Source organism: Gavia stellata, chromosome 7 (assembly GCF_030936135.1).
Source record: "Gavia stellata isolate bGavSte3 chromosome 7, bGavSte3.hap2, whole genome shotgun sequence".
Taxonomy (NCBI): domain Eukaryota; kingdom Metazoa; phylum Chordata; class Aves; order Gaviiformes; family Gaviidae; genus Gavia; species Gavia stellata.
In genome coordinates, this window is record NC_082600.1 from 10,995,746 (window position 1) to 11,008,170 (window position 12,425).

Consider the following 12,425-nt stretch of genomic DNA (forward strand, 5'->3'; position numbering starts at 1 on the left):
ACCAGCTTTGGTATTTTAATTACGTAGTCTGGTGCAAATCAATCTCTAATAAGCAAAATGTCTTATCCCACTTGTAATGCCTTAATTAGCTAATATCTTTTATTTCTTCCACTTGACCTCTTTTTCATGTATATTAAAATGCATTGTAACTTATTCTGTGTATCTATGCTCAGTATATTCCTGCCATGGATATGCATTAATATTTTTTTTCTTTTTTTTTTCCTGCATGGGAATTTCAGAGAAGATACCGATGTGACATAATCATATCTTCCTTTCTTCTGTTGTATCTTTCCTATCTATCTTGAAGATTTGGAAGATCGCCAGATTGATGGTGAAGATGTTCAGTATTGCCTCCATTTCTAATACTGATTCTTTAGCACTACCTAAACTCTAGGAAGAACTACCTACATATACAAATAGATCATCACTGAAACTGGTGCAAATATAAAACTCCAATATTGGCATTGCATAATTGACTGAATAATGGAGCAGAGTAGCCTGACATTCCTCCAAGCTCTTCAAAATTCACAGCTCTCCAGTGTTCGTCCCAGGCACCGGCCATTCTTTTGGCTGAGTTCAGCCCCCAGCACTGCTCTGCATGAGCTTGCTGCTGGTTTATTCCAACTTCAGTTCTTCTTGCAAACTTGAAGATGCTTCTTTTTCCAGCCCCCTATTTATTTCACTACACAATACAGGCAAGTAGAGATCACTGGTCATTCTTATTTTGTCTGCAGAATCTATGTACTTAAAATCAGTGGAACAAATCCTCAGGAAATGGGTTTGATGTCTTAGTTAACCTTTTCCAGTAATCTTCTTTAAAAGGTATACATAGAAATTTAATGCTGTTTCAGAATGGCAAGACAAAGCTTTTGTGAATTTACTCAGTAAATGTCTTCAAACTATATTTTACCTCACATAGACATGATTTCAGCCCTGTTGGTATGGATATAAACTGTGTTCCTGAATTCTGAAAGAATGGGTCTATGCAACTGCAAGGCAAGAAGAAATGCTTCTAATAATCTTTCAAGTTGAGAGTGGTATTGTATTATTTGAGAACTGAAGATGTAATACTTTTAAAGGAGGCAGTGAAAAAATTATGCTGACAACCAGAGGGTTAATAGTCTAGACTCGGAAGTTTGCAAGTGATGTTTTCAAGGAAAGGCTCACTAAAAACATGGGGATAATGGGATAAAACATGCAAAATGGGATAAAATGCAAAATGGACTTAAAAATAGATGATCCCTGAGTATCTTGGATAATGGCTGATTTTATGGACAAAGGAATTGCAGTAGTTATAATCTGTTTAGACTTCATTAAGCATTTGATATAGAACCATACAGGGAATAATTAGCTATTACTTAGGGATTAGTATGAAGAACTGGATAAGGGGAGATGGAATAGCTGATGTTCAAAAGCTGTGTCTATATTAGCAAGCAATGCAACCCTGTGGGAACAAATATGCAAAGCAGTTGGTGCTCAGGACCCAATATCCACACTGCAGGTGTAGGGCTGCTTCTGACCAGCTCTTGTCTGGCCCCATGGACTGAACTCTGGTTAGCATTTGAAGATTGGGAGGGGCATCTCTCGTTGAGTTTCATCCGAAAGGAACTCAATTTCTATGCTGCCATGACTCCAGAGTGCAAATCAAAGCATGGAACAGCGATAACAGCTGTTGCAGAGCAGGATGAAGCCACCATGAGGACAGAGCCTCGATGGCTGGAACAACTGAAGCAGAAAAAAACCTGGAGTATGAAATGCAAATTTCAGAATTTGAATTGCATTGCCTGTTTTTCATGCTGTAGGATGCTAACTAAGCAGTAAAGTTGTAACTGTAGTACTGAACTACATGTGACCGTGCACTGCAACCACTGCTAGTCTTATCTGTAGCAAGGCAGATTCTTGAAACAAGAACGGCCCATCGTGTCCCTGATTCTCCTTTTCTCCTTCACCCATTTCCTAAGGACATAAAACATGCCATTACAGCAGATACCAGTGGACATTTAGCATGAATCAGTGGTACTACTCACCAGCATGAGTAACGGGAAATACCTTCCCTCCATCTCCTGGCCATTATCCCGCTGGTATAGCCCAGCAGGCCGTTTGCTTTATTCAAGGTGCGAGTGCATTGTTGGCTCATATTCACCCTGGCATCTGCTGTAAACCTCAGGTCCTTTTCAGTGGAACTGCTCCTCAGGTGCTTCCCAGCCTGTACTGAGACATGGGGAACCCTGCGCTTCTTCCCGAGCTTCATCAGCTTTCCGTTGCCCAGCCCTCAAGCTTATCAAGGTCTTTGCCATTTGTTGTCAGCCACTCCTGAATTTGGAACTCATCAAAGGACAGGTTTCCATTCATGGCAGAGCACTGCACTATTTTAAGAATCTCAGTGGAAACGTAACTCTAAATACAATTGGTTTGTAACCAGGAGTTTCCTCTTCAGAAACAAAGAACACCATGAAACACGTTTTTATGATAGTGACTGGTCAACCACTGTATTTACCAAGTTTGTCATTTTGTCAGGCTCACCAAAAGTTGACTCCAGCACCCCGTACATGGGACCATCTCCATTTGCAGACCAGCCGGGCTTCCACAAACCTCAGCAGCAAACACCGTTTCCACACGTTTGAGGAATTACGCCCAGTTAGCATTAAAAAGTTTTGTGTGATAAAGGGGAAGATGAAGATGGATACTGCCACCTCTGCTGTAAGGGCACGTATAGTTGACTGTGTTCCGCAGTCCTTAAGAAACACGTCTCCAGTGCTTCTGCCCAGGGTATTTTAAGGATTTCAGCAACAACCCAAACCGTCTGAAGTGCTCCGCCACTTATCAAGCACTGTAAAGGTATCTCCTGAAACCTAACACTGTTGTCTGAGGCACTATTTACAGGCCTGTAATGTAAACTCTGGTGTATGTGCTCAACTTCTAAAAGGTAACGCCTGTCAATGGAAGGGTACATTATCTCAAGATTGTGAAAACATTCAAATATGAGTGTTACTATTTTCCTAACAAAGACATCTCCTTGCCAAAGACATTTTTGTGGACAGTGTTAAAATTTGTACTGTTTTCAACCACTGAAAAATGCAGCTGCTGGCCCAAATTTTCTGCATTAAAGGAAGCTGTGAAGTGTATGTGCTTACAGATGATCTTCTTTCCTGTTTTTTTTTTTTCCTTATAGACAGTTTCATAGTGTTGATGGGCAAATATTTAATGCAGTGTCTCTACTCCAGAAATGTACAGATACTAATAACACATGAATGTATTTTAGAACAACTAATTTCCTGCAAGTGTGTAAGAGATTAAAAGGCAAAATCTTGAAATCCTTATTTAGACTTCACTCTATGGCTGACATCTACATGGATAATATTTTACTTTAAATTTGAGCAACACCTAAGCGTTCAGCCAGCCCCATGTGAGAGTTAAAGGTGTTCCTTATCAAAGCTCCTTTGTGATGGACCTGTGATTTGGGAAGGAAAGAACCCATTTTCTTCCCTCCCTGAAGCAGGCTGTACACCACCAGTTCGCACACACCACAAATTCCATGCAGTACTGTGATGGTCGAGCAGGGTCCATGCCCCAGGCACCCTCTTTCTCATTGGCAACATGGATCTAACAAAGGCATGAAACCAGCACTAGAAAACTCCCTTAAATTAGTAGCCAACAAATCCACAGGCTATTCCCTTGATACAGTGCCTATACCGCAAACAGGGACTTCTACAGATAAGACGGTTGGAGCTGGGTTTTCTTTCCTGCCAGATGCCTAGCTACAAGGGTGATGTCAGCCCATCCTTTTTGCAAACATCCAGCACTTGAAGCCAGCTCTCTGATGGATATGAAACGTTACTGTAAAGGAAGCTGGGCCACTTGCATGAGGAATAAGGAGTGGGCTAGAACTTGATGCCATGCAAAGTATTACTAGAAGAGGGTAGGGACAGGAAAGTCATCTGTTAATTGCAGCTTTCCAGAGGCAAGATGGTCACATTGTTCACATTTTTATTGAGCTAGGAGGGAGGAAACAAGATAGACAGTCTTAAGACTCAGCTCTCCAGCTGACAGACAACAGCTGGACCCATAAAAAACCAGAGTATTTTCGTGGTGGGTAATTTCAGCAAAGAGAGACTCCCTCAGTTTTGGTTTTTTTGGGTTTTTTTGTTTGTTTGTTTTTTTCTTTTTGCCTTGGCCATTGCCAGTGTCATGTGGAGTTAGATTAAACTGCATCAGATGCTTTGGCTACCAAAGACCATTTTACATGAATTTATATATATAACTGATGCAAAGGAAATGAAGAAACATTAGCTAATTAGCAGAGCAGTTCTCCTACAGCTCTCAGACGTTGCCCTGAACTGTATACTAACCTGCTGTCATTTACTGGACAGGTGACTCACCTGCTGTTCCAGACATCTTCTAAAATGGGTAAGAAAAAGAGCGATTTCTATAAAGGCTTCCAAAAGCCCTAACAGTACTTGTCTGAAGACCTCCCACATTTTAGAGGTGATAATTATCATTATCATCTGAGCCCGTATCTACCTTTCATTTCTAGCACAGTGCTGTTGAGAAAGAGCTATATGGAGTTCATATCAATTGCTCTAAGCCAGCTGGTATGGCAAGCACATTTTTCCATCAATTAGGAAATGGTTTTTTTTTTTCTTCATAAAATGATTGTTCAACTCAGATGAGCTAACTAAAGATGACTAACCATGAATCCCCGGTGGTAAAGATGGATCCCTGCTCAGTTTGTAAATGGGAAAGTGTGACAAAATTTATAGAATATGTGAAAAAAAGGCCAAACACTGAGAATCTGTAGATTGAAAAAAAATATCCATTCATTCAGTAATGCTGCTACTTACTTTTTAAAATCCATGAAATATTGAACCAGGTTTTCGTGTGAAGTGTATTGTGTTAAAAAAAAAAACCAAACAAAAAACAAAAAAGAAGAGAGAAAGAGACCAAGCACTGTTACTTTAAATTGGTTTTAATATGTCTTTCAGGACAAAATAAACAGGTGTGGATCCAAAATTCATCTGAAAAAATCTGCATAAGGTGTAAGTATAGTTTGCACATTACTATGGAAATGCTTAGTTTTCTTTCCTTTTATAAAGTGCATTACGCCAGAACTGTAAGACCATATATAGCCAAATTAGAAATTATGAAAGCTTCAGAATCCTATACTGCATGTGTTAGGAAGCATACACCTGACTATGAAGGCCATATCATACGGTTAAGTGTCAGAAAGTATGTCAAATACATTAATGTGCATGAGTGAATCAGTAATTGCTACTTCTAAAAAACTATCATCTTTACCACAAATTATGCCTTTTTGGTAAACGTTTACCCTTATTCTTCCATCCAGATGTCTAACAGGATGATGTATCAACCAGTTTTAGTCATTATTATTGCATTTGGCTGGGGAGAAAGAAGAAATTAAAATTCATCACAGTGATTGTTATTAAAATGAAATTCCAAACAAGACAAAATAATACATAGGGGAAACAACCAAAATGAAAGCAAATTTACATGAAATTGTTCTTATTAAGCATTGTGTCACTTGGTAGGTCAAAAAAACTTTTCAATAAAAGCCTGAACGTATTCACACTTAACTCAATGACAACACATATGAAATCCAATAGAACTTTCATTTAAAAAAATCCATGCTATGAAATGAAATGAAATCCGTGATATTATTTTTACCTAACTGAGTAAGTCACAGGATAATTGCCTATTACATCATGACCACTGACAACACACTGGGTTTTTGATGAATCCTTGAATGCAAAGACAGGCAACGTGGATCTAATGGAAATTTAATGGAAAACTTACTTAATGCAAAATAAAAAGTTTAGGTGAACAAGAGAAAGTAATCCTGTGAAAATTAAACTATAAAAACTAATTTTTTTTCAATATGTCAAATACTTCATTTAGAGTTGATCATTTAATCCAGTTATTCAGCACACTGAATGGCTTGTTAGCCATTGCGGACTTTGCCTACAAATCAACCAAACCTTAAATATAGCAGCAACCTCCTGAAACAAATGCACTGATGAAGATGAGGCCAAGAAAAGGAACAGGTCTAGATCATCGAGTCGGCCAATGTCACAAGGTTAAGCCATGTGAAAACAAAACTTAATTTCTGTATCTCCAAGCATCTTTATGCTTAAATGACCTCATATAAATGAGGAACATTTCACAGTGCTTGTAATAATTAGCACTTACCAAGCACCTTTCAGAAGTGCTTTGCAAACATTAAGTAAGGTCAGAAATCTCATCACTCTCTCATTACAACACCCATAAATTCGACAGGGAGAGCTTCCTCATCAGTGTCAGAGCAAGGACTGCAGGGCTCGACCCACCAACCTCCAAAGAATAGTTTAGAAGAGGTGAGGCAGTATTCCTAATTGCAATTTTACAGATTGCAAAACAGTAGCAAGGAGATTAAATAACTTGTCAAAGATTGACAATGGAGTTGTAGCTGAATTAAGGATTCATGGCTTTTGGCTCCCCCTTTTTTTTTTTTAGAGATAGAAAGTATTTGATTGTGGCATAAAGCCACAGTCTGTGATGAACTGGGGTACGAAGAGACTGCACTGCAGCCACAGGGTGTAAGAATTCTCCCTACAAGCAGCAATACATGCCTAAACAGTTAAGTTTAGTGCTTGCCATGTGCTTGTACCAGTACTTTTGTAATTGCTTCTTGACACAAATGGGTTTGACCATTAACCATTATTTAATAGTGAGTGAGAAAAGACAAAGGGGCTAAGTATGACACAAGATTGTCCAGATAGGTTTTTCTTTTTCCCCCATCACTGATGCAAAGTATGTAATTGTTTTGTATCCTTGGAGTTATCATCTCAGAAAAGGGGTATTTTCACACACTACATAATGGCATTACTGAGGTTGTGACACCATTTCCCCAGCCCCTGAGAATGATAAAAATAATATTGTTATAGCTCTCTGAGACATATATAGAAAAGGAACATTTACTTGGAAAATTCCGCAGTTAGGGCATAACTCCGTTCCTAGTGTATTCTTCTTCCTCTACAAGAGGTAGGCCTTTTTTTGAGAGCTCTTGTAGTACAGCCATTATAAATTAGAAGATCCACAAAGAAATCCAAGTGTATTCTTGAAGATTCTGGAACCTCTCCATGGCTTCTGCATGTCCCAACCCTGGCTGCCACATGTCATCCCCTTCTATAAATAGGCATTACATTTTGCTGAGGAAGGTCAAAATGTGTGAGGGCAGTCATCATTAAGTCATGCATTGATTTATTCTTGGAAACCTAGAAGCTGTGGAAGTGAGTGTGCCTTACAGAGCTGCAAGTCCCAAGTTCCTCAACAGATAGCTACAGTGAAACTTTGGAAGTTACAATCACTGCATTATGAGGAAGAAATGTCTCAGGTTCACTGAGAAAACACAGCGTGCTGTCTCAACTCCACTCTCCCCATGTGTTTTGTACCCTGAGGACTCTCTTCCTTCCACCTTCACTCACTCCTTCCCTACTGCATGAAGTAAAGACTGTGCATCTGACAGTCTCCACAGGGATTGTCTGTTAGTACACAGGATATTTGAAAGAATTATTGGACAGGTCAACTTCCTCCAGTTTGGCCCTCTACAGATGTCATCTCAGTTACTAGAATAGGCTCTGTGATAAAAAGGCTTTAGCTGCTCTCCACTCATTTTAGTGGGCTACTAAAAATCATTATATAAAAATTATATATAATTGTGTTTGCTTTACTTTCTGCAGTCAAAAATACCTACCTAATTTCACTCTATTTTAGAAAGTGAAAATCTGTATAATCCAACCAATTTAAGTACATGGTATCTATCTTGTGCCAACCCAGATACACAGACATTTTAACATTTGAAGTTGAAGAACAAATTCAAACTTCACAATTCTGAAGTTACCCAGTAACTACTGGAAAAGGCTTAATACTGGTTTCAGCGAGAAGAAATAACTCTATATGGATGTAAAATACTTTCAAATAGTAACATGGCTCAAATTTAAAAAAATATTTTTTCCTTACTTTGTTAAGAGTACTTTTTTGATTTTTTTTTATGATGGCCACCAAGTAGATTTTACACTGAATTTACTGAGAACTTAAAGATAAATAAAATGTTACAATACAGAATATATATTTTGTTTCTATTCAATTCCTAGAAGAACATGTTTGTTTTAAATAGCATCTCCATTTAAAGAGGAAGCAGTAAGGAACAGATGAACGCTCAGTTGTGCTTCTCATCACTGAAGTTCTTCATTTGTTTAGAATAGCTGGATCATCGACTCTCTTGATTTTCCAACTCCGACCCATTTAACTGGGGAGGAAAACACACCTATTAGAATAATTGCTGAGAGTAAATATTATAATCAATGAATTGTAATAATTTTCACCTTTCATCATGCTTCACTACAAACTGGCCAACTTTGTGCTCAAACACAATGCTAGGAAGTTTTAGTGTCAAAAATCACTTTACTCCTGCTGCATTACCAGACTAGAAGTGCGATATACTGAAGTTTGAAAGCATGACATAATGATACCATAAACACAAAGCACTGCAGATGGAAGGCCTAACCAGAAGGTCAAGCATGTTTGTTGCACATTTAACTATCATTGTCTTGAGTGATAGGATGTCCAGCTAAATCCCTGCAAAGAGGAAGCGAGCGCTCTGCCAGACTGTGAAGTTTTCTTGTCGTGGACCAGGAGATAGTGACGCACACGTCCTATAATATTGTTAAACATAAGGCTGCAATTAAAAACATACCCAGTGTGAGCAGCCACCCCAAATACTGTACTATAATTGTTCCACTACAGTTTTTATTGCCCATGGATACTATAGAACTGACTACACGTAGATCTCCTTTAGACATCAAACCCACCAAGCCACCCTGTCTTCACACTGAGAACCAGAGAAATAAAGTAAAGGGAGATTTATTTACATATCCCATTGCCCACACCTGTGTCCATGACCACACACAGGCCATCCAGCGAGTTTCAGGCTCTGCTATTAGATGCTTCCTAATCCATGAACAATACTGGAATTGCCACAGTTGCAACTAGTTCACGCTCCCCAAATGTGACCTCTGAGGTGCTTTATAGAAAACAAAAGCACAGATACCAGCTTTCTAAGTTTGCTACTGGGGAAATTCCCTTCCAAACTCCACCATTCACACCACACCTAGCTCTTGGCACCTCTAGAGCTCTAGCAACTAGATTTGAAAAAAACTGCATGGCTTAACCTTTGGAGACTGATCATGTTAAGATTCTCTTTTTTCCAAAGGGGCAGAATCAGGCTAAACAATCTTGTATCCGTTATGCAACACATCTCCTTATATGGGTAAGTATGGAAGAGGAAAAAAAAGAAGAAAAAAAGAAAAGTCTATGTTCAAACAGGGATGTGGTACAGAAGCAAAGTGAAAGGAAGAGCTTAGTAAAGGGAGGACATTAGACTAACTATGCACTGAAGCATGGTGCAGAGATCCTAAAGTTTTCACTTTTTTTCAGAGCTGTTCCTGTCTGCTGTGGCATCCTCATATGTACATCAACAGAAAGATTTACCCGGCACTCCAACATGGTTCTCCACACAGCGGATGTAATTCTGGGCTTTGGGTGGGAGGTCCTCCCATTTTCGTGCGCCAGTTGTGTCTGTCTTCCACCCAGGCATTGTTTCATACTCTACTTCCACCTTCTGTAGTATCTCCTGATTAGCTGTGGGAGAACAATTTTTATCACAATTGATTTTAGCTGCTCCACCTTAAAAGAACACACCTATGGTTCTTGACCAACAAAGTCTTTTGACAACATTTATAATCTGATAAATACCCCCCCACAGCATTTCTGCTGGTTGGTTAATTAATTTATTCTTAATTTAAATTAATTTCTGTTACTTAGGAAGAGAACTCTGATTCAACAGGCTCCAGTAATCCAGTTTCCTCTTGTCGAAACCTTAGGATGCACTCTATGTTGTCAAAAGACTACAGTAGTATTTTTAAGGAAACAAATCACTCGAAGTTTATAGTAGTTCCACTTTTTAGTTCAGATTTGCACATAATAAAATAGAAGTCCTCCTGTAGACAAGGCACGACTTTCTCAAAAATTTTTACCTTCACAGAACAGGGTTAAATCAGGCTTGCTAAAAACTTGCAAGCTCTTCCCCACTGGAATTCTCACTGTGCCACTGTCCACAGTCAGGAACTACCATCAGTGGTGGGAAAGCTGTCTGCTGCCAGCCCTCCCCGTGCCTCCAGAATCCCCCATCTCAACAGAACAAACCCCTCATCTTGGCATAGACTGTTACAGGTATCTTGAAAACATCATTAATATATGAAAATTACATATTATTACATCTTAGAAGTTTTAACATGAAGCATATTCTTGAGGCAATGTATATTATTATCAACCACAATGTTGTTGCTGTTAGAGTTATATGATTGTAGCCCACAAGCAGCTTTATTCTGCTTGTATCCATCTCATTTTTGCACAGCTTAAGCACTGATTTTGTTTTCACTTTACTTCTTTAAAGGCTACCGCCAATGATACACAGACACTGACTTGAATCTTGCTGACTTTCAGACCCCTTGTGTTGTCAATAAAAAAAAAAAATCTAGTGGAACAAGACATAGAGGCCCTAACACAAGATTTTATTTGCTCTGAACTTCTTGTCATACAGACAAGATGACTAGAAAATGCTAACATATGATACAGTAGTCTTTATATTGATATCACAGTCCTGCAAATTTCTACAGAAGGTCTAGCGAAAAAGAAATCAAGCCCGATTTTAAAAAGCAAACAGTCTTTCCCAACAGGTATGACTTAACAGGCAGGAAAGAGAACAATGAACATAGATATTTAACAACATACCTGGAAAATATGGAATTCTCTTTCCACCCAGTTTGTAAGCAACACCAATTTTAATCTCATCAAGGACATCAAGAATATCTAGTTTCGTTAATGCCAAACTGTACAGAAAAACATCAGGTAGAGTTACACACATGATGAGTCTCCTCTTTTAATACTTTCCACCTGTCTTTTTTCTTTTTTTCTTTCTAGTTTTGTATTCCCAAATCCAGCTCAGGCAACCCAGCAAGCAGAAATACACAAATATATTAAACTATGAACATTGTTAATTGAATTCACGCCTCTCGGATGAATACATGACTGAGTTACTAAGACACATTTCCAAACGCTTGGCTGCTCATACAGGTGCACAGTGTTCAGTTCAGCGCATGAAAATGCAAGCTGACTATGTAAAGTGGCGCTTACTGGACTTGGTTTGGGTGTGTATGACAGCATTACGTCACTCTAGTGATTACTTCTGTTATTTCTACCAATTCACAACAACTGTAAGACAGACTTATTTAGTAAATTACATTTTTAAAACAGACTTCACAAGCATAATCTGGCTACTAAAATCACATATACAGTTCAGTAAGAAAGACCCCAGCCTGATTTTCAGTGCCCAGGCTGTGCTATCAGAGTTGTCAGTTTAATGAGCCTTTTTCATCTTTTGAATGAACACACTGGAACACAAAAACAGAACCTCAAGAAGACACCGTAGTATTCATTGATCAGAACAAAACTGCATTTTGAAACTAGTCAAATTCTCTAGAAACAATATGCCAGACCTTGCTTGGTAAAAATATGAGTAGCTAAGGATTTAGACAGGTATGTGCATAATAGTCCATGCTATATGTGCTCAGTAAGCATATGATGAATGCAATGATTAAATTAAAAGACCTTTTGGGAAAGAAGCAGCATAGAGCCAGTTCTTCAACTTTTTTGAAGTTTTTATCTCCCCATGTTTTTTAACTGTCACAGTTACCAGAGATGACATAGTTTTGTTGATAGAAGTGCAGTAATTGTATAGAACTGAAATGGAAGGAAACATAACACCTTCCTAATACTACTTCCACATAAGCTAGAGCTGTGTAAGTTAAAGCAAAATATAAATCCAAGTAAAAAAAAACTTTAAAAACCCTTCTGACAAATTAATGAACAAAGATCATTGTTCCTTTGTAACATCAGTAGCATAAACAATATTAAGTTAAGTCTCAGTTTATAAGATCTTAAAATGACTGGGGTCATGTGTTTGCATATATGAACAAGTTTGCCTGAGTAAGTCTACACTTTGTATGAACAAAACTGTAATGAAACTTTTGCAACTTTTTCTAAAAATACAGATTGGTAATTAGTTATAAATTAATGGCTTGTGATAGTTACTAGCATTTTAGCATTAGACACAAGCTAGCTTGATGGCATTATGGTCTTGAACAGTTCATTTTAACAGCCACTTTAAAATGTCAATTTAATATATATTTTGAATTATAAAATAATTTCTCAATCAAGTAAGTCGCTCAGTCCCAAAGAAAATAAAACAAAACGCAACCTATTAAAAGCCAAATTTATAATACAATATTAGACTACACTTTGTGTCATCCCCC

General features: G+C 38.2%; 1 protein-coding gene across 1 annotated transcript in view; it reads right to left on the reverse strand.

Annotated features, from left to right (window-relative positions):
* Positions 1-5,003: 5,003 nt before the first annotated feature.
* ADSS1 (adenylosuccinate synthase 1) overlaps positions 5,004-12,425 on the reverse strand; it is a 29,955-nt gene continuing 22,533 nt past the window's right edge. The window contains exons 11-13 of the mRNA XM_059819170.1: positions 10,846-10,943; positions 9,544-9,693; positions 5,004-8,302 (exon numbers count right to left, since the gene is read on the reverse strand). Coding sequence (XP_059675153.1) covers positions 8,250-8,302; positions 9,544-9,693; positions 10,846-10,943 — 301 coding nt within the window. The 3' untranslated portion in view covers positions 5,004-8,249. The remainder of the gene's footprint in view (positions 8,303-9,543; positions 9,694-10,845; positions 10,944-12,425) is intronic.